Consider the following 23,863-nt stretch of genomic DNA (forward strand, 5'->3'; position numbering starts at 1 on the left):
CAAAATCTCTGTATTATTTTGCCGAGGGAATAATATATTTGCTGACATAGTCCACAAAATAGAAAGGCAGACAATCTCTCAAAACTTTATAGAAAATTCCATGGTAACCTGTAATGAAAACACTTGTATGTCTGAGTTCCAGAGAATACTGTTCAACAGGGCAATATCATGTCTTTAAGGACTTATGGTTTTTCCAGTTTCTTGTTTTCATTGTAAGATGGACAGGTTTATATATCACACCTACAGGCTAGGCAGAGAAGTGATTGAGAGCAGCCCCGAGGAGAAGGAGTTGGTGATGGTTGATGAAAAACTCAGCATAAGTCAGCAATGTGTGCTCACAGCCCAGAAAGCCAGAAACCCTGGACTGCATCAAAAGGAGCATGGCCTTTTGCTCCTTCAAAAGGAGGGGATTCTCCCTCTCTGCTCTTGTGAGACCCTGCCTGGAGTACTGCATACAGTTCTGGTGCCCCCAGCAGTAGAAGGACATGGAACTATCGGATCAAGTCCAGAGGAAGATCACGAAGTTCACCTCCACTATCAAGACAGGCAGAGACAGTTGGAGCTGTTCACCCTGGAAAAGAGAAGGTTGCATGGAAGCCTCATAGTAGCCTTCAGGGAAGTCAGAGAGGGGCTCTTCATCAGGAACTGTAGTGATAGGACAAGGGGGACTCATTTCAGACTGAAAGAGTATAGGTTTAAATTAGCTGTTAGGAATAAATTCTTTACTGTGAGGGTGGTAGAAGCACTAAAACAGATTTCCCAGAGAAGTTGTGGATGCTCCAACCCTGGCAGTGTTCAAGGCCAGGCTAGTAGGGGCTTTGAGGAGCCTAGATGTTCTAGATGTTCTAGATGAGGTCTAGATGTTCTTTAAGGTCTCTTCCAACCCAAAACACTCTGTGATTCCATGATTCCATATAAAGTTGTCGTAGTTTGATTTGTCCAGCACCCCCCTGGGGCTGGAAATGGTTAATCCCAAGTGAGTTTCTGATGCAGAGCCAAAGCTGCAATACACCTCTGCAAAATTAGCATATTACACAAATCGGAAAAGAAGACTGGATTACTTAGCTGGAAGGAGAGGCAGTCATGCCCTGAAAGGCCACATGTTAGAGAGTGGGGGCAGGGCCTTTGTCCCCCTGGCCAGGGGGCCAGGAGCAGCACAGCAGCTGAGTGGAGCCCCCCCTGAGGCTGGTGGTCGAGGGGAACTCCAAAAGAGTAGGGGAGACCCCTGCATTACATCTTTTTCCCCCTCACAGTGAGGGAGGGGGGGGAAAGAGCTCAGCAGAGATGATTTTGGGGTAAGACTGAATTAAATCCCCAGAACCCTTTGACCTCCTTGGGAAGGAGGGGTGGACTTCCAAATGTGAAGGGAGTCCCAAAATGCAGCAGCAGCTAGAGAGAGAGAGACGAGACGAGAGCTCGGAGGCGTCCTGCGAGCTGGACCAGGACGGACAGACCGAGGAATGCGGGGGAAGTTCCCCCCTGCCCCCCGCTGCCACGTTTACAGTCGAGACAGAGCAGAAGAGACCTGCTAGAACGTTTTCGGGGTAAGAACTGAACCAAAAGCCCCTAAAGCATTCTGACCCGGGGAACGTGATCCCCCCAGGGAAAGGGACTTTCATGGAATGCCTGCACTCTGATAAAACCATGGTGAGGCGAGCTTGTCCCTGCCCGCAGTCCGTGGGTGAGACCTTCGGTTGGAACTGAAGGGCAAAGTAGGGGTGAGAGAGAGACCCTTGCATTTTAATGAAGAGAGAGAAATATTTTCCAGCTATGATGAATTGGAACTGCTGCCTTGAAGAGGAGATAATGTGCTACCCTGAAAGTGAAAAAGACTTCTCCTTCTTTCCTTCTGGACTTCTACTGGGGGGAAAGGAGGGATGATCTACGTAAATACATTGTTTTACCATAGGAGAGATAGTTAGGATTGTTGTATATATATGTATTATAGTATTTATTGTGTTAGTAATAAATTTTGATATAAGTCCCCCATGCTGGTAGTTGTGCATGTCTGAAAACTTGCTCACTCTTGAGAAAAATTATGGGGGGCTTGAAAATTGGGGTTTTTTTGGGAGTCAAACTACAACAACATTATACATAACAGGGCTTTATGAGAGAATAAGTGAACTGTTAGAAAAGAAATATAAAATGACTAGGCTTCAGAAGAAATCAGTTATTGAAATCTGCCTCTAAAGGTGAAGATTTTATATCTCCTTTTTGATAATATAGGGATTGCACAGTGGGAGAAGAACAATGCCTGTAGGATCTTTACTAGCAAGGTGGCTTCTGTAAAGCCCTCTCAGTTCAGGTGGGAACCCTTGTCAAAATCAGCACAGGCCACTCTGCTAGGCAATGCCAGGAATGGCTTTGGCCAGATGGTCTATATCCTTATCCCACTATTTTCAACATGCTCCACACCTAGTGTGGACTGCTCTGCTCTACAACTAGCATCTCCTACAGTCTGAAGTGGGAGTGGATATGGCTGAGGTGTCATACTGCCTGCTTCATTTCAGCAATGCAGTCTATCAGTGTTTTTCTCATTGTAATCAGGAAAAGTATTCTGAAATCCTCCTGCCATTGCTAACTGATTGGTTTTTGAAAGAGCAATAAATGCAATGTGGAAGAAATCATGCACAAATACCACTAGGATTAGAGAAATCCTGGTTGCCTTCTGTCCTTTATCCCCCAATAGCAACACCTGAAAAAACCTCTTTCCAGCCAGATATCACAGGAACAAATATCGGAAGCATTTCTTCAAATATTGGAATCTGTCTTCATTGGGATAAGGTTATGACAACTCCCCAGAAGTGACTTGTTCAGCCATCATTTTACAATTGACCAATCTGTATCAAAAAGGAAGATTATTAGGCAGAAGTTACGCTTCCATGATATTTGCTTTCTGGCAGAGACAGTACAAAGATTTTATCCCAGAAAAAGAGACACAATTGCTGTGTTAGAGTAAGACTAACCTAGGAGTATTACTGATGATGTTATGCATCTGCTGAGGCATTAAACCATTTGGACAGATGAATCCCTGCATGGTTTCCTAAAGACCTATTTAAATGAGCTAAGATAATGCAGGTTTGTAGAGAGCTTTCAGATGGAATCGTCAGGTAATCATTCAACATCTCAAAACTTGTCTCAAATCTTGTTGTTCAAATTAGTTATGGATAAGACATATTACACGGTTATCCATAACTAATTTAAACAATAAGATCAAAGATATGGTCTGGTCACTATTAAAACTGCTAAAGAATCAAAGGCTGATCAGCTGAAGGAGGAAATTATTTGGTATAAACTATCCTTCAATACAAGGTCCAGACTAAGACTTTTGCAATCCCTTTAGCTGGTATTGTTCACCTGAAGTGCTGAAATTATCTTTTACTTTTTTTTTTTTAATAAAGATGCACCTAACTGGTTGTATCCTTATCGATTACACTTTAATTAAATGGAAACAATCTTTAAGTCTTTGTGGGTTTTTTTTTTTTGCAGGATGCTCTGTCTTAAAGAACTATTAGACATGACAACAGTTGTTCACTATTATAATTATGGATAAAATTAAAACTCTATCTAAAAGTACAGCCATTGCATTGTTCAGATGATAGGTCAGTATTACTGAACTGACCTTGTCCTCGCCAAACAGCTGTACTAAAACTGAGCAATCTTTTGTCCTTTCTGTATTATCTCTTATCTGTTTAAAAATGCACTTTTTTAAAAGAGAAAACCTTTAAAAAACTCATTAGACATTTCAGATATTCATGATAAGATCTACACAAAGCCAGTGGAGAACCCATTCCATTCTATTCACTGTGGGACTTGCACTGCAATACTTGAAAGTGAACTAAATATTTTCTTTAGATTTACAAATACAGACTTCTTCAGCATGACTGCTAGAGAAATAGCAAATTATTTTCATGGTATACCTGTACAGAAAAGAGAATGTTCTTATACTTGTAGAAGGCTGAGTGCTAGCTCACACAAAAATGGATCTTCAAGAAGAACATAAGGGTAGTATTCACTTTCTGTACTGATTTCAAGTCACTGGATCTCTCTTACAAAGAAGGCTGAGAGAGCTTGGTCTGTTCAGCCTTGAGAAGAGACAACTGAGAGGGGACATCAACAATGCCTATTAATATCTCAAGAGAGGGTGTCAAGAGGATGCAGTCAGGCTGTTCTTAGTAGTGCCAGGCAATGGGACAAAAGGTAATGAGCAGAAAGTGGTGCACAGGAAGTTCCACCTGAACGTGAGGAAGAGCTTATTTACTGTGTGGGTGGCTGAGCACTACAACAGATTGCCCAGAGAGGTTGTGGAGTCACCCTCACTCAAAATATTCCGGAACCATCTGGACAGAATCCTGTGCAATGTGGTCTAGGATGACCCTGCTTAAGCAGGGAGGTTGGACCAGATTATCCACTTTGGTCCCTTTCAACCTGACCCATCCTGTGATTCCGTGATATCTAAAAGTGCAGGCTCCAGATTTTGTTGATATATTTTATAATTTCATTTTCACTGACTTCAGTAAAAAGGCTTCCAAACTAAAAGAGCTACGGAATCTTATTTTTGAGCACAGTATTATCAGTTCACAGATGAAAGACATTTGCTGTTTACTGAAAACAAAGAGTGTAACCAACTGAAAATAAGCTTACTTGTTTAGTCAACTTACAAAAAAATCTTGTAAGTTTGTTGTCCTTTCAAAGTTTAAATGAGGACAAGATTAAGAAGAGAACAGGTTTCAAAAGTAATTGTAGTCCAGGGACATGTTGTACATTAGTATTCTTCTCAGCATCACTTTAAGCTCTCATTTTGGGTACTATCCAGTTTTCTGTCAGTGACTTCCCTGCTTAGAAGGAGGTCCATCCATCTTCCTCATGGGAAGATGAAATTCTGGCAGAGCCAGCAATTTTTCCTTTTTAAATTAAGATAATAAGCACTGCTTTTTACCCCACCAAAATATTTTAAAAGTACAGACTGAATATTATGATGCATAGAGATTATACCTAAAATGTATATAAAAACATTTTCAGCATCTGTTCCCAGGTATTTCCGTGATATTTGTGTACATGTTTGCCCTCATCTTTATGAAGAATTCTGCAAATTGGACAAAGACGATTAAAGCAGCCATGGCTGTCTTTACTCACTCATGGCTCTGTTTTCCTCTGAAGAGTAAATGAAAGTTTATTGTACTATCGACTAAAATGCTTTCATTAAGTATATTTGTGCTGTGATCTTCTTGTTCTACAGAATTTCATGCCAATACCTGGAGAGATGCACAGTTAAATGTATTTAATGTATGGTTGGAGGCTGGGAGTTGGGAGGAGAAGGGAAACAGTGGCTGCATTACAAGATTTGCAGAAAAGGCATTTTGCCTTATTTGGTAAGTCATAGACACATATCAACAAATGTTGCTTAAAATAATTCAGAGATGGAAATTTACCTATATTCCATGGCATAATCTGGCTCCATTTTAGAGAGCCAAGGAAAAGGTCAAAGGACAGATCTAAAAAATCTGGGACGAAGACTCAATTAAAACATTAGCACAGCAAGTAGCTGATTCCACTGTTATGAATATACTTCATCCTGCTCTTTAAGACTATGCAACATCAAAGACACATTTGCAGGTACAGTCTTGGAGAGCCAGTAACTTAAGACGCCACAATAATGTCACTTGGTATGTAGGGGGAGGTTAAAAGGAGGATTAAAAGCAGTCAGGCACAATATATTAAAGGAACCCATGACTAATGGGGTGTGACAGCAAAGGGTTTCATTCTTTTTAACAGAATAGATCCCTAGGGCTGGAAGTATTAGTCTACTGTGCCTTTAACACCTTGGAATTTTTATGGTTATTTTTGATGAATTCACATTTTTGTAAATACCTTTTTGACATTAAACCAATTTTCACATTTAATTAAATCCATACATAACCTTAATTCTGCACTGAGAGGTTTGTTGTTCTTATTTTTTATTATTATTACCACCAGGAAATATTTCAAATACCAAAGCATAATGTTAGTTAGTAATTATAACCTCTAAAAGGTCCAGAAACTAGCTAGGTTGTACCTTGTTAACATTATGCAAACTTTATCTGTGCTTTAAGTATCTTGCTTGACAGATACCACAATTTTTCTTTTCTTTTTGTGGAGGTTTGGCTTATTTCCCTTTCCATATTAGCTCAGGTCATCAATAAGCATAAACAAATCCTTATCAAAGAGGGATGAAAAAATGGGGGATAAGTCCAGAATGTGCCCACAGAGAGTCAAGTGAGGAGTAAAAAGGGTCAAGTTTAAACTGTCTGGCACAGAGAGGGAATGAAAACTGAGCAAAATCAAATAGTGAATGAAATGCAGGAAGGAAAATCTGACACATGAGTGAAATATAGCAAAATGAGAGAGGGGATAACACATTATTTTGCCTTCAATGACAGTAATGATACAGTGGAGTTAAATACCTGAATTCAGGTCCATTATGCCAGTTTTAGTTGAGGCATCACACAAATTTCTCAGAATGAATTGAACTGATTAGCATTTAATTTACAAGCTTGTAAAAGATGGTGTCTGGGTGGCTGAGTTGCCCTCTGAGACAGGCAGAACAAGGCTTGCAAATCTCCTTTGGCAGACCAGCCTCCGGGCAGCGTGCACAGGAACAAGGGAGCCAAAGAACTACTCATTAAGGTGAAAATGAACGCTTATTTACTTCATCTCTGATACAGGTGTGGGCATTCATAAGTTTAAAGGAAATTTCTCATGAATACTACAGGTCAGCTCCTCAGAGACTGACATGTTGCTTCAACAAACCATTGAATCAAAACTTACTCTTCCTATTTGCATACTGCAGCTTTAAATACTGCCACTCAGTGCTTCCAGTGCTGCATGAAGCACTTTTCTGGCTACTTGCTATGAATGGCTGTATAATTAATTCTAAAACTTCTAAATTATAACTTGTTCAACATAGTGTTGACATTTCAAAGGTGTATCTATCCCTAAATCAGTTCATGCATGTTGCCCTTTTATCAGGACCAGGTTCCTTTAAACTAAAAGCTTAGACTTTTACGTTTAATGATCTAAACAATCCAATGAAATAGTGCCAGTGATTAATTGGAGCTATAATGAAAAATGCTCAAAAAAAGAAAATCTTTCCCTTAGGTCACAACTTAGCTTTTCAGAGATATACTTAAACATATAAACAGTTCTTGATTCATGGACTTGATATCCACAGGGAACTGATATTGTGAAATGGCTTGGTATTGCAAGTGTCTGGGATATGAAAATAAAATTTAGAGTTTAATCTTGAAGACGCATTGAAACATCTAATATTATAACAATGACTTCTCCACGTAAGCTTTACACCACTCAAGACAGTAGGAAATTTACCTTTTTCCTGACTTGTTGATCTTTAGAAGAATGGGCTTTCACATGCTTTCTCAGGGAACTTGGATCTGTGTATCGCTTAGTACATCCTGGAATCTGACACGCATAAGGTTTCTAAGTCAAAAAGAAAAAGGACAAAGCCACTGTTAAATCACAGATTATTTTAACACAAGAGAATCCCTTTTGTGCCTTGGGATGCTGCAAACAGCGTTACTACAGAACACAAACATACATTATTACAAGCAGAATGCTTAGTAATTTGTTAGAAAGGGAAAGCATGAAATTAAGGCTTTTAAGGCAGACAAGCCAAAGGAAAGATTTCATTATGGCACCTTTCATTGTTACCTTTTTTTTTTTGTAATCAGTACAATGAATATTGCTAGATATACTCACAATTCTTCCACCCTCAGAGCAATCTTTGACTTAATCAGAAATTACAGTCTTTAGTGAACCAGGAAAAGAAACTGAAGTAAATGCCCAGAAAGACTTTTTAGGATTACAGAAGGATCTGCTTTAGAAAAAGAGAACAAGAAAAAGTGTTAGTTTACTATATTAGAAAGAAAGCAAGCAAAAACCAAATCAAGCATTGAATACTGCAGTTTCAAAAGTATTACATACACAAAAATACACATTCTAATGGGAAGTACAAGACCAACTCCTTCAGCTCACATTTTCTAATATGTCACCTTAGAAAATCAGGTCCAACTGTTTCCTGAAATTAGCTATTTTGCAATTTAGTAATTTATGTTTCACAAAGCATTTCCAAAAACACTTTGTACAAATGATTAACTTCCCAGCCATAGTATTGACTATTCAAAATGGATAATTTATTTTTTAACAGGCATTTAAGGGCATTCAAATGGCATTGTTGTAATTTTATTTCTGGACTCCTGTCCCTGGGAAAAGGCTCTTCTCTGACAAAACATGATCTTTTGTTATGAAACAAAAGTTTTTAAACAAATCTCATCTGTGACTCAAATTTACAAGCAACAATTTGTTGGCATAAAAATTTTTAGATATGCAAAATTACTCTTCCTCTCTTGACTTTCTGGTACATGCATCAGCCTTAGCTTTTTGTCAAAGAAGAGCAGTTATTATCGCAGATTGTTTCCATTTCCCTAAAGATCAGCTAAGTGGGAGAAAGTTACTGCCTCTACCTGCAGCAAAGACCACAGACCTGTAACTTTTTTATCAACTAGCTTGACCCATCTTCTTCCACACTTACATTACTGGATCACTTCTGAAACAGCTTCAACAGCCTCATTAGATACTCCACCCTCCTGTCTCTACGGTTATGGGCTACCCGCTCTCACCAAGCTCTAGGAAAGGACCACATGGTCTAATGTACAGGGGACTGCAAGGGGAATGCTGTATCCTTACAGTCTCCAAGTGTGTCCTTTGGTGCTTGGCACGGTCACTGGAGTTGCTGAACGCTTTCTGGCAGCCAGGGTGTTGGCAAAGGTACGGCTTTTCACCTGTATGGCTCCTTAAGTGAATCTTGAGATTTTCTAGTCTGGAAAAGGCTTTCTTGCAACCCTTAAACTAGAAAAGAGAAAGAAATTATTTCAACGGAAGGCACACACAGCAAACGCCAAACAGGAGCGTGAAAGGACATGCAGAGACATCCAGCCTGCTACAGCTGGGTACCTCTCCAGAGCTGAGGAAAGCCTGGCTTCTCAGAGTGGCTGTTGTTGCAGTGTTCAAACCACTTAGATTGTAAGAATGTATGTACCCTCCCTGCACATGGCTGAATTAGGGAAGCACGTCCTACATTTTACAGATGGGATATTGAGACCCAAAGAGACCAGTCAGCTGAGAGCACAGCTCCTATCTGGGAAACATAGAGCCAGCTGATTCTCCTTCTCATAGCTCACAGAAAGCAAAGGAGCCATCATGAGGTTCCCAAGTCCTGTACTAACTACCCTTATCTTAGCTCTGGGCTTCTTTAGATACTAGCAACTAAGCCAAAAGAGGCATCTCTCAGTACCGACCCCACCTTTGCAACAGCAAAGACACACTACACACAGAGATTTCACAGATTATTCTGAGTTGGAAGGGCCCAACACAGATTATCAAGTCCAACTCTTAAGTAAATGGTCCATAGGTGGATGAAACCCACAACCTTGGTGTTATTAGCACCATACTCTGACCACCTGAGCTAATCTCAGGGTCAGATGCAGAAAAATGTCAGTCTGCTCTGCCTTGCTAATGATGATGTAAAAAGTAAAATGATTTCTGAAATATATGTCTTTACCTTTCTGCCATGAGTAAATGTATGAGGTACTAAAAATAATGTAAGCCCACCAAAATAGGATGTAAACCTTATGGGTAACCAATAACCACATGGCACAGTACTTCTATACCTAATCAAGTACTGCATCTGTGGAGAAATCTAAGTTTATATGAACAGAAAACCAGTTCTTCATCTATCATGTTCCCATAGTATATTTTATCCTAAGGGAAACTGAAAAACATCATTCTATTTAACACCAGCATTTTTATATACACTTGATCTCAATTATACTTAAATATTTATGAATATCAGAGGTATAGGCTTCCTAAAATTCTATCAGTAGGGATCAGTTAATCTTATGAGTTTCAGCTGCTGCATATTCTACTGTGAAACATCTAGAGCATCTGCTGCATGACATGCTAGATTGAGGTTCTTGTATACTTGCAAAAACAATAATGCAGTACAGAGATGTCAAAATTTCTAAAGCTAAGAAATTGTCAATTTCCATCATTTCACTACACATTAACTTCATTCACTGAAAAGAAACAGACTGTTTTGATGTCAGAATAACACAAACAAATTTATATTATAAATTTATAATATATTATTCAGTGTGTAAGTTTACAAAAGCAGAGGTAGGAAAACACTGACATAATTCTGATCATAAGTAGCATGGCTTTCTTACAAATCTGTAACATACTTTAAAATAGGGAAAAAAGGATATAAAGTTTTTATCCTTTAATTTTAAGCACATCTGTATTTTGATCAATGCAAGACAGAGTTACAAGTTTAAAGAATAAAGTATAAATCACATTACCTATAAAATAGCAATATTAAAATTGAGCTTAAGTAATTAAAGCTTGAGAAACAGGATCAATCACCCCTGCTCTACCATAATTGCAAATTATCTTTCCCACACATCCATTTCAGAAAATGTATCAACTTATGAAGCTTTTTATTTATATTCCATCCCTATATCCAAAGCAAACCTACCATGCTTTTCAGGTTATCCAATTTTGATGACTGAACATTAATTTATGCTTGTACAAACGGTGTTGCCCTTATGTTCATGAAGCTTTAGCATGCATACATAAAATTATTGCAAGTGTAAAAATAATTTTAGTGATATATTATTAGAAAATGTTACAGGATAAATAAAATAAAAAAGATAGATATCTTTTACAATTGCCTGGATAAAAATACCACATTTCTCTAGGAAAAAGTAAAGAGTTGATGGAGAAAGCATAAAAGCATGAGAGCTAAAAATTGATACAACAAATGAATCATAAGATCATGGAATCATAGAATGGTTTGGGTCAGAAGGGACCTTAAATACAATCTATTTTCAACTCCCCTGCCATGGGCAGGGATACCTTCTACTAGTCTAGGTTGCTCAGAGCCCCATCTAGCATCTCCTTGAACGCTTCCAGACACAGCTGTGGGGAAGCCACAACTCCTCTGGGCAACCTGCTCCAACGCCTCACTACTCTCACAATAAAGAATTTCTTCCTAATTTCTAATCTAAATGTACTCTTTCAGTTTTAAACCTTCAAAAAGCAAAATAATTCAAGACCACTTACGTTAAAATTAGAAAGAAACCTACTGATTAGCCTATCTTATGGAGACAAGTTATTATTTTGTAATAACTTCATAAAAGAACAACCTTCCATTCTAATGACTGTAACTATGCTGTATATAAGTATGAGATAAATTGTAGGATCTCAAGCAACCATGAATTTCAATTTCAGACCAATGAAAATTATTTGTTTATTTCACAGGTTATTAAACTCCCAATCTTCAAGTACACAAACAAACTTAAACAGGTGTAAATGATTGCTTATGAGATGGTAAAATTAGTATTGATTTTAAAAGGGCAAAAACATTTAACTAAGCAGAACTAGGGAATATTACAAATTTAAGAATTGTTATTTCTAAACACTCCTACATTGCTGGGCACAACCTGGAAGGAGAAAAGATACTCTGAAGTTCTCTCTTCTCTCCACAGCCCTTAACTAATGTGTAGCATATTCACAAGGCTAAATATAGTTGTGTACTGCTGAAAAAGTCATTGTAGCTAAACACAGACACTGCAAGCCTGTAATTTTTAGAAAGACCATCTTTACTCAACAGTTAACAAATGTTTACTCTATAAACTAAATTTCTTGAGGCCTTGGGAATCTCCAATGCTTAAGATAAAAGGAATGAAAAGATACTCTTTTCAACAACACAGAATATACATTCTATCCCGATAAACAGATTTCAATGAAAGTATTCCAGACAAGACACAACTACTTAAGGGGGAAAAAGGTCAGGTAGTTGGTAGTTGTATTTTGAAATGAAATTCATCACAGTTTTCTAAGTTATTAACTGCTGTTGAAGAGGAGGATGTAACACCTTTATTACAGCTAGTCACTTAAGTATATGGCATACATTTAGCATTCTGAATCTGTTTAACACTCCTAAATATATCCCAGATTAAAACAGATTTTTTGCAAGTATTATGTGTAATGTTTTCCTAAACTGCGATACAGAAATCAAGTCACTGAGCTATTACTTTTACTGCTGCATGCAAATTGAAACCATTAAGTAGCTCATATAGAAAATTTCCTCTCTGTACTTCCTAAACTTGGGATCTCTTTTTATAAGGATAATTGTCAAAAGCAAGAAATAATATATTTACAGTGACAGGTAAAGCATGTCAACAGAAAGCAAAAGCAGTGCTGTGACTTTAAAACACTAATTTTCTCATGAATGTACTGTTTATCTTTGTATACACAGAGATGGTGTTCATCATACCAGGCAATCCATCCTGTAAAACGACAATTACATAGGTTTATAGAAAATAACCTGTGCAACATGCAAAGTCCTGCTGGATGCACCATGCACTTCTGAGCCCTGCCTGGAATTAGACAGCAACCTTGTCTGTGAAATACATTTAGACCCTTACACTGCAAGAACAGCTTGGTAATACCTGTGTGAATACTTTAATATTAGTAGCAGATATTTAGTGGCCAAGTGATTAAGAAATTAGCTAGTTTTCACTGTAAAAGGTTGATTACCAGTGTAATAAGGACTGAAGACCTTGTTCTGGGAAACAACATCTGTCTGAGCTCTTATCCATTCACTGAAAAGTATCTAGTCTTGATTCTAAAAGTCGACAGGCAGCTTAGCTTGTTCTTAATCTAACTATAGCTTAATAGTATATGATATTAAAAATCTTCACATATTCCTACCTATACGCTATATGTTTTCATTCCTGCTTGCATTGCTTCGCATTTGGCTGACTTACAGTCCACCTTTTCATAATGCGATAATCCAGCAAAGTCAAACAGATCATCTGTATCAGTGGGATATTCTCAGTATTTGTAGCCCTACTAGTCCCCGTTAAATGTACAAAGTTTACCTACTGAGGACCACTATTTTGAGAAAAAGTGAAGCACTCTTGAACCTTAAAATAATAGAACTATGGAATTGTTTAGGTTGGAAAAGATCCTTCAGATCAAGTCCAATCGATAATGCAGCAATGCCAAGTCCACCATTAAACCAAGTCACCAAGCGCCACATTTTCCAGGTCCAAGGATGGTGACTCTGACACTTCCCTGAGCAGCCTGTTCCAAGCTTGGCAGTGAAGAAATTTTTTCTAATATCCAATCTAATCTTTTCCTGGCACAACTTGAAGCTGTTTTCTTTTGTCCTATCACTTTTTACTTGGAAGAAGTGATGGACTTTTACCCCCGATCATCATCATCATGGTCAGTCTTCGTGAACGAAGATCCGGGAAAGGTCTCCACCCACATTTGTTACAAGCGCGCTGGAGATACACGGCTTTGCAAATGTGGGTAAGGCCTTTGAGCCTGCGCAGTGGATTTTTTAGGTGAGACCCAGTGTGCGCTGAACTGAGCCCACCCTTTAATCCTGAGGTTCATCTGCTGGGGCCGAGCGAGCTTGGACAGTGCCAGTGAGGTCCTCAGGACGCAGGTTTGTTTAGAGTGACCTTCTCTTAGATGGATTGCCTCACAGGGCTGACGAGCTCCATCTGCCCAGAGAAGTTCCCTGACCGGGAAACAAACCTGGGCCGTGGTGGTGAGTGCACCGCATCCTAACCACTAGACCACCAGGAACCCCTTACCCCAGATAGTGTCTGGACATTGACCCGACCCCATTTATAACAGCAAATTACTGTCTGAGATTGGCTTGACAAGCTGCTTGACTTGCTTACTTTCGTAATATTCATAAACTAACCATAAGCAGGGCAAATAAAAGTTTTAAATCCTAGAATTTGAAGGAAGTTATCTCAATAAAAATATCAGCCATTTCTAGATTTTAGGGAATGCTGTCATACACAAATGCATATATGCAAATGGAAGGAATGGTATCCTTAAAAATGAATAGGGAAAAATAAATCTGGGGTAACATATGCATAAAGTCCCAAACAAATCTTTGAATTGTTCAGTAGTCATGTAGCATTTTCTAAGATTTATTAGCAGATCAAGGGCAAATTAATTATTTAACAATGTTTTATGTCTATCTGTCAGTAAATTTTGAATGCTTTGACATGCTGACTAGGTATGTTCTCCTGTGTCAGCACCAAGGTAAGGGGTATGACAAGGACAAAGTGTCTTTCCCCAGCTTTGTATTTAACACACTAACAGATATAAAAGCTGTTCCTGATATGGCTTTCAAACAAGAGCAATGCATTTCAAGCATTAATTAATAGGTTTTAAAGTATTTTCCTTTCTCAACAGTATTACCAAGGTGCTGCTCTGCAATAGATATAAGTGCTTTCAAAAAATTGAGAGTAAGACCTCATATGAAAATCTTTCAAATAGATTTTTATTCCCTCAGGCTTTCCTGCCTGGCAATCTTGTGAATGACACATAATTAGTGTCAGACATCATTCAAACTGCTGACATCAGGTGCTCCCCAACAAGGAGGCTGCATGCCACAGCTGAGATTTAAAAGCCCACGTTCATTTATGGTAAAGTAAGTGCAGTGCTTTTAACCCTTTAAGTGTTTAAATGGAAGAAAATGTAGCATTCAGAGCAGCACTTCATTATAGCATCGATCTGAACAGAACACATTTTCTAATGTGGTGGCTGAATGCTTTGGTGAATGCACTGAGCTCACATAAGGCTACATATTTTCCTCAAAACTATGCAAAGGCTGGCATTTATTTTTGCTTTTATAGTTAATCTTATGAAATGATACAAAGTCTTGGAATTCTTTGTTCTAGTAAACAATGACATGTTATGTTTATATTTGTTGCACAGATTATAGTAGATGCCTGTTTGTCCAGTCTTTTAATGGCAATTTGGTCCAGAGCTTGCTGAAGTCAACAAGCAATTAGTCAGGTTGTTTTTCCTCTTAAAAAAGAAGGCTCCCTCCACTGCAATATCCTCACTTCATGTTTTTCTGGTAGATTCCTTAAAATTTTATGATCCAGCAAGCATAAGTACAAATGCAAACAAAAGATAATCACAGACCATGACAAAATCTAAAGGAGATTGTTATTTATCTTCTTTGTACTCCCTACTTTAAAAGGCTTATTATACTCAATAGATGTAAAAGAAAGTTCATATTATTAGTCAGATTAAGACTTATGGGACTAGTCAGTGTTAACAGCTGTAAGGCTCATATTTTAAGAGCTTTTGACTAAGCAGCACATAATGCTTTTTTGTATGTGTCTGTAGGGATAGAACAAGATTAATAAACTATACCCTAGTGTGACTTCAGTTTTCCAATACATCCATTTCTTTGGGTATTTTTTTAAGTAAGGAGAGCTACATGCTGCTACTATAATTCTAAAGGCAATGAAATAAATGGAAAAAGAGGGTATATTAATGCAGAGCAAAGACCTACACATTGGTTCATATGGGAAACTGAATCAGGCTACTTTTTCAGACAGATGCACATGAGAGCCTAGGTTTTTGCATTCTCTGTGAGAACAAAATCTCACTTTACTGGTCACACTGTACACACTTGGCTGAGTAATTACGTATGCAGGCAGATTATTTGAGTGTATAAATAAAATTCAATTTTAATCTCCTTTCCAAGGGGATCCAAATTCACAGAGAACATTCTGGTGTCAGTTTTGATAGGACAGTGGATTAAGGATGCCACCAAATCGCAGTAAAAGTAGAAGTGGAAAGTGGATAAGCAACTTTCTCCACCCATAACACTCTTCTGTTTTGAGAACTCATTTTACAGACGGCTCTTTTATTTCTGTGGTTTTGATAAATGTAGCATGCTTTTTTCTCCTTTTCATCTAAGATCCCCAGAGATCTTCATACTTCTCACATTCTAGAGATCTGCAGCACACAGTAACATCTTATTTTCTAGGTAATATCATGCCTAAGGACACAAATACCTCACTTGAAATTAAGCACAGTGCATTGAACGTTATTTATCCCCTGAAATAATGGTGTCAAGAGATTCATTCACCATGGAAATGTCTCTTGTTTTTGTCAGTCCTAGTAAGCATGGCCATTTCAGCCTCAGAAGCTATTTCTGTTGCTGTAGAGAAGGTAAATATTATGACAAGTCCTTTCAAAAGGAACTATTACTGAAAACATCAGCTGCTAGTGATTCAAAAAGCATATGGTACAGAAACCATTAGAGAAAAAATTAACATTTTGGGAATTCTTTCATTACTTCCTTTTGGAAGACTGAGATGCTGTTTTGGGGTTTTTTTTCCCTGGTTTTACTCCTTTCTTTCTCTTCCTCTTTGGCTTTTCTAAAAGGTTGTCTTTGACCCTCTTGAAACTGAGGTCATTATCTGCATTCATTCAGCTTTCTCTACTAAAAGTTGTTCACTGTTAAAGCAGATACAGTTACTGTTAAGCCCCAGAGAATTCATACAGATTTGAATACTTCTTCCTTCTTGTAGATGTGCAAGAATGAAACAACCTTTTGTCAAGCAAAGAACCAGTTATTTCCTTGCAGATATTTTAAAAAATATATGCAGGAACACTATCTTCCCCTCCAATACAAATTCAAACGTGCATTTCTGTATTGCAGTACTCTACAGGATTTCATGCCAGAGGTACACGATAAATTGAGACCATAGGCTTTCAAAGTAGTGTAGTGTAAATCACATTAGCACTGGGAAGATTCTGTTGTTTTAGGGTATTTTGCTCTTTGTACATTTCACAAAGCACTAAAATTTGATTCTGTCCTGTCCTATCTTAACCTATCTATAAACATACACACTAGGACCGAAAAATACAAACACACTTCCATGATGTTCTACAAAAGTATTTTTTTCTTACAGTTATTTGAAAATATTAACACTTGATTGCCATTTTTCACAGATATAAGGATATTACAGCCAGGAAAGCACTAAGATGATCCTCTAGAGTATTAGTAAACTCTCACTTAATGGTAAATCGCTCAGAGCTCATACAGTAAAACTTTTAGCAGAGTGTTTTAGAGACCTGGATATGAGGGGTTTTTTACCTTCAGCAAATGTACACAAGGCCAGCTGCTATCTGGCATAGGCTCTCTGGGTAAACTCCATTTATTGTTTACACAGTAAAAACTCACTTTTCTTACAGTTTGGTGGGTTTGTTTTTTTTTTTTTAATTAAAAAAGCCATACAGATCACTGTCAAGAGCAAAATGGGCAGTGAGAGATGCATTTGATAGTTCCTGAGTGCAGCATTTGACTAGAGAAAACATGCCAGGATACAGTACAAATGCTAACTTTGTGTCCAAAACAATTACGTACTTAAGTTATTCTGGGAAAAGAAGTTTGAAAGGCTCCAATTTTAACAAACTGACGCTGCAGTTACTTAAAGGGCCTGGTTAAAGAGGTTTTAATAAATCAAAAGCATAAGGTATAATTTAATGGATTGCATATGTAGAGCCTGTTCATCTTAAAGTGCCTGAGGACACTTTAAGCACAATGCATACAGCAAGAAGCATCATTAGGAGAAAGAAATACGCTTGGCCAAACCTTGACTGGAATTTAGAAGTCTGAGTTTCACTTGAAAAATGCACCAAATAATACACTAAAAAGGCAAATATCTCAATTTTAATACAATATTTACATACCTGTTGCACCATTTTTTCTGCCAAATTGGATCAATCATATGTAACCTCTAGCATAAACACTACTTTAATTTACACATATAAGCACAGTATTTCATCATGAAAATAACTGTTCCAGTGTATAATTCTTTTAGAATTGTGTTTTTCAAAGTACGCTTTTTCAGAGGGATATACAGAGGCATATTGTTTGATTTCAAGGACCAAAAAGTCTTATATTCTCCATTATGTAACAACAACCTCATCGGGAACAGAATTTTTTGCAAATTTCATATGACAGAATTTATTTGACATGTTTCCATCAGGGAGGTAATGTTTCTTGAATGTCTATTGTGGAATTAATAAGTTCCAGCTATTCAATCCATGGTGTATTCAGGGTCCACCCAGTTCATAATGTAGAAAGGACTGTTTTTGTTACACTCTGCCAGAATCTCTGCCACATTTATAAAAAATTTTCAGTGGTGACCAAAAAATTATAGGTATTGTCGTCCCAAGATAAATTCACTTTAAATAAATTATTTCAAAGTTTTTTTTCTTGCACTGCTTTTTAGCAGGTTTTGGTTTGGTTTGGGTTTTTTGAGGAGTTTTGGGGTTGGGATTTTTTTTTTCAATAAAATATGTGCATCTTTATAGCTATGGTCATCTACTATACTTGGATACATGGCTATAAGAATTACTTGTTTATTCCCTATCTACATTACTAACTTCAAATTTTCAACCATTTGGGAAACAGACATGACACATACTGATTTTTTCTACCTCTGTTTCACAAAGACTTACTCTCTACAGTGATAATGACATCTCAGTGATATTCACGAGAAATTTTAATCCTGATAATTGTACATAAAAGGCAAACAAGGGTATATTACCTTGTGATACTTCTAACTATTTGGATGCATGTAAAGCATACAGAAGGTACAGTCAGGGCCACAGACATCACTAAATATTCAGCATTTTCTGACACTTCAAGTAATTAATTTGGGGTTACAGTTTTATCACATTCCCTTGAATGGTCTGAAGGGTCCAAAACACAATCAGTGGTATTTAAATTTCAACCCACATACCCTAAAATGTAACTATAAAGTATAAAAAGATCATATTTTAATGTTCATTTCATGAGTTTCGGAACTTTTAAAAAGTACTAAATTAAAAACACACCATTTCTAAATCAGATTAATAGATGTTTTATTGAAAAGTATTCAGATTAGTATCTATGGCTACTGAAAAAAAAAACCTGGAAGAGAAAGCTCCCTATAAGCTACTATTCAGCAAAAATATAAGCAAATTAAATTGAGGCAAATGTGAATTCTTAAATAACCTTAGCATGGCTGTATTACTGCAAGCCCATACTATAACAGTTCTGTCATAAAAACCAGGTCCCAATTCTGCATTACCTGAATATACACCACTTTCACTGAAGTCAGTGAGAATTCTGGATATGCGAGGAATGTAGAATTAGTTGATTAAGCTTTAGGTACCAAGCCAAGATAATTATAATACCTCAGCTCATAATGTTGCTGGCTGAACAGTTCTGCAGCACCTTTTAGGGCATTAACAGTGGGATTCTGCTGTATTAGTCTAAAAATAATACCAGAAACTTGCCTCTGTACTCTTATTTGCAATAGGTAATTTAAACTAAGTATCCAAAAGATGAGAGTGAAATGCATTTTGAGCTGTTTAGCAACGTACCCTTACATCATCTTCCCCCTTTGTCCCCTGCTAAAGGGGAAATCAGTAATACAACTCCATTTTAAACCCTCACTTTCCCTTGCTCTGAGCAGAGCTACTTACATAGCTCTCTTTTCGTGGCACAGCACAGAACACTCACCTCACAACTGCAGAGAGAGACTACAGAAAAGAACAGTTGTGGAAAACAAGGCAAAAGTGCATGCATTGTAATCAGTGGGAGTCCATCAGAATAGCAAAGAGCGAGAGGAGGTTTCTTTCTTACCCCACAAGTAAACCACATGAAAACCTTCAGCAACATTCAAAACGCACTTCCCAGCTCAGTAACTGTTTTCTATTCTTGACTGTTGAGCACTCTCAGCTTTTTTTTTTTTTTAAATTAGATCCTGTTTGTTTAGCTTAAAAAAAAAGAAGAAGAAAAAGAAATCTTTACAGAAAGGATTAAGCCCTGTATTTTATGGAGAAAGAACAGAAATCAGAAATTCTTTTCAAATCTGGAGTATGTATTCTTTAATCTTTTGCCCTGTTGGGCAAAGGCAGAAGGAAGCTTTTTTTGCTTCATTTAATTTGTTCAGCTGAAGATACATTTTTTACTATCTGCAACTAAATCTCAAAATTTATGACAACTCAGACAATATTCCCACATGTTATAAGCCTTAAAAAGAGAGCTAGAAAAGCTTACAGAAACCCACCTGGTGAGCAAGCTCTCCAGATTCAAAAGGGCAAGACCGAAGGCCATGTGGATGTGAGGCAAGCAAGCCATAACTGTGAGAAGATGTGCTGGCAATGCAGTTCTTCAGTGTGGCGTGGCCTCAGAAGGAAAAAGATTTTCAAAACAACCGACAGATCTGACTGATGGGTATGAGTTACCCGGGGATAAGAAAATCAATAGAAGAGGCCAAAAGTTGGAAAAGGTAAAGTATTGGTTACTGTTTACTATTTCTTTGCAGTAGCGTTTATTGAAATATAATCATGCTTTGAATTTAAAATGAAAATTAAGATAATTTGATGAAAAAGACACAAGTCAAAAGTAATGCTAAAAGCAGAAATAGGCATCATCCTCCTTGGGGGATAGTAAATCCCCTTGCCTGTATGTGCCTTGTCAAATTGTGAAAAATTTTTGCTGTGATTTCATGACAGTAAAAACAACAGCAAGAGAAACTTTTAGAAGTTATTTTCCTCCTTTTGGTGTAGTGTGCCCAAGTGCAAAAGACCAATATGTACAAACACATACAACAAGAAAGAAAACAAGGCTGCTGTTCCTCCCCTTCCTCCTCTCTCTCAACATCAGAAAAAAACATAGTAAGGAAGCAGTGTGAACTTCAGGTTAGGGTTTACAGCTTTCTGACATCCTATTTAATGCCAGCAAAGCTCATCCTTCCATTCCAACAAACTGAGTACACACTGCATCACCTGCAAATCAATTTACAGGCACCAGAATATCTTGCCTCTTGCAGACATGTCTCACAGCAGATAGCAGAAAACATTTGGTGTCAGCAGAAATCACGTGGTGAAGGTGGTCAGGGCTGTATTTCAGGTAATTTATTCGTGGTCAGAGTAGGACCAGGAGCCCGGGTTGGGCCATGGCTGCAGTCAGGACATACAGCAGTCACCTCACTCAGGCTGCCCCTAGTGAGTTAAAGCTGATGCCTGAGATAACAATGCGATGCCAAATCTGAGAGCACAAATATTTAGGCTAGACCTTGGTTTGGAAGGAGGTAAGGCCTCATCTAAATCAACAGACATGGCTGGGTACCAGGGACAGGGTATGAGGTTCAAGCACAAGGCTGAGCACAGAGTACACCACCTGAAGCACCAGGCGAGGATTGGAGCTGGACTATACCCTGTAGAGCTGCTGGCACACACTGGTTGTAAAACCGTGTGTGGGGTACATATATTTCTTTTTAAATAGCTCAGCAGTCAGCAGCTTCTGGCTCAGGGCAATGCCAATGACGGTGTTTTCTGACTCACTATAGGGTCATTATTCCTTCTGCGACATAGACTGTACCAAAAGGTTCCAGTTTCCAAACCCAGAAGATAAGGTAATGCAAAACCTATGTGGATGGATCCCTGCACTCATTTAAGTCAAACATACAGGGACTTTTTGTCCCATCTACTGAGATGCTGCCTTATGTAAACAAAATCCTTGTGACAAAAGGCCTGTGGTGAAGGGACTGTGAGGGATTAATGCAAAACAGTTCCCTCGGCTGAGTCAAAAAAGCTGTTCCACTCTGAAAAATTTGATACAGGAAAAGTTGAGAAATTTGCTAACAAAGACACTGTGGTGTTGATTATTTTTTATTTTCCATTTTTCTAATAAAGTTAAATCATTCTTACAACATTTACATCCCACAAACAACCTTTAAAATAATGAAGACCCCTAGGACTTAATAATGCAAGCATGTACTGATTTCATGTCAGGCACGGCTTACATTTGTGCTGAACCCTTTTCTTTCCCTGGGACTCCTAAGAAAAGTGGCATGGCAGCGACTCAGAAAGAAAATACCAATGTAATTTCGAATTAGACCAGTTTCTTTGCTCTATAGCATAGATCTTCCAAAGCATCTAGGAATGCATTTCTTCCCCTCAGTGTGTAAGTAGATGAGTGTTTTACACATCCTACACAGAAGTGGTTCTCACCATGCAACTGGGGCTTAATCTATGACAAATCTTAAGTGATCATTACAGAGCCAAAGGCAAGAAAGAATAAATAGAGGAATTTAGTAATAAATGTAGAGTGTTAATGGAATAATCCCAAGCCTTGATTAATCTTATTATTTTGTTCTTACCGTGCAACAGATGTCATTTTTGAGGAAAGTCTTGAAGGGTTTACAGACTTATAGAAGCAGAACACTTTGGGAGTAAATCCAAAACATGCAGGGCCAGGCAGAAGAATGAGATGCATAAAATAGGGACAGGAAGAAAAATAAGCATGGCATATTACTAAAGATATGCCCATTCCTCAAGTGAAGTGTTCACTGAGCGAGTTACAAGACTTTATTTAAGCGGCATGTCTGGCACCCCAACTGATTGTGGAATACCTAGAGAACATTCTAGATAACAGCAGATCAAAATTAGCTGTACTAATTTTTATTGCTCATGGGGACAGCCAAAGAGAACAAAACCCCTAGACGCCTGAAGGTTCACAGGGACAAATAGAGGATGAGTTGTGCAATTTTCTGAGGGCAAGAAATTTGAATTTCACCAAAGGAAAATAAAAGGATGACTCAGCAAATCACTACCCTTAGAACATACCACCAGTGTGTGAAGTTAAGAATTGTATTGTCTCCTCTCTTTGGCGGACATTGCATTCTTCTTAGTATGTATTTCCCCTTGGCAACTTAACATTTACCTCATTCCCCATGAATCATTGCAGCATTCAAGACTCTGAATTTAATCTTTTCCCACTGTGAAAGGATGTCTTAGAGCTAAGTTACAACAGATATTAAAGCTGGTTTTGCACTGTTGGACAAAACCATCGTGCCTGTTTTTTTTAACTGATAATACAAGCTTTATTTGCTATTTTAATGGTTTGTACCATTAACACAAAGCCAGATGATAAAAATACAGATAAGTGCACAACACAAAGACTAACTGAGAATGAACAGCAGATGCATTAGCTAATGGAAACAGAAGAGTAACTGAGATTGGATTATGCCCACCTCCTAATCAAGAGAAATGCTAAAAGTGCATGTTGATGTGCACCACAAAACAGATGAAAATGGAGCAGAATAGTGCTTTTTAGCACTTGACCTATTTGGAGTTTCTGTTTCAAAATAACTATGTTTACACTCTATTGAAAAGGTTATCATATTTCTAGACAGATGTCCAAATGTAGGCTGAGAAAATTTGATACCTATATTTTAAATATAATATATTAAGCAGATTTATACATCTGATAAGCATTTGTAATTAATAGCTTCATAGGTGGAAAGGCCTGGTTATTTTCAGGTAACAAACACAAAAGTATAGTGTTGGAGAAGGAAGGAATGATGAGTGAGGAGAAAACCAGCATGGATTCAAAGATCAAGAAGAATCAAGAAACTGAACTGAATGGGCAATCTCAGGATGGATCATGCTGGACTAGGCACCTACTGACTCCAGTCATACCAGCAGCACTGTGAAAAACATATATGATATCTGTATTCTATTCTTCCCTTTCCATCCAATGTACCAATAAAGCATTCAAACCAGAATGGTTTATCTTTGAAGATCACTCAAGTTTCAGATGTCAGACATAACTCAAGGAAGGCTCAGTGGAAATTCTGGGTGTACTTCACCAGCAATTTTCATTTCCTGTAGAAAACTGACCATCTGAGGAAAAAGTGAGGGTTTAATTTATTTATTTTGATCATTACTCAGAGTGGGAATCAGAGTCCAGCAATGAAGAAGAATGATGGTAATTATAACACTGCTGGTAAGAAGACAGTGACACAGATATTTTTTTTCCTCCATTACTGTTTTCTTTTAAGTAGGTCCCACATTTAACTGCCTTTGATAGCTCTGCTAGCAGTGACCTTTTGATGCTTATTTACAG

At 37.8% G+C, this 23,863-nt stretch overlaps 1 protein-coding gene across 10 annotated transcripts in view; it reads right to left on the reverse strand.

Annotated features, from left to right (window-relative positions):
- GLIS3 (GLIS family zinc finger 3) overlaps window positions 1-23,863 on the reverse strand; it is a 175,160-nt gene that overhangs the window by 54,355 nt on the left and 96,942 nt on the right. For all 10 annotated transcript variants that reach the window (XR_001873743.1, XR_001873742.1, XR_001873741.1 and 7 more), the window contains exons 4-5: window positions 8,743-8,904; window positions 7,366-7,476 (exon numbers count right to left, since the gene is read on the reverse strand). Coding sequence is in view for 7 of the 10 variants with exons in the window: in XM_017808301.1 (XP_017663790.1) it covers window positions 7,366-7,476; window positions 8,743-8,904 (273 nt within the window). In the remaining 3 variants the exon portion in view is untranslated. The remainder of the gene's footprint in view (window positions 1-7,365; window positions 7,477-8,742; window positions 8,905-23,863) is intronic.

Source organism: Lepidothrix coronata, unplaced genomic scaffold (assembly GCF_001604755.1).
Source record: "Lepidothrix coronata isolate B3197 unplaced genomic scaffold, Lepidothrix_coronata-1.0 Scaffold22, whole genome shotgun sequence".
NCBI lineage: Eukaryota > Metazoa > Chordata > Aves > Passeriformes > Pipridae > Lepidothrix > Lepidothrix coronata.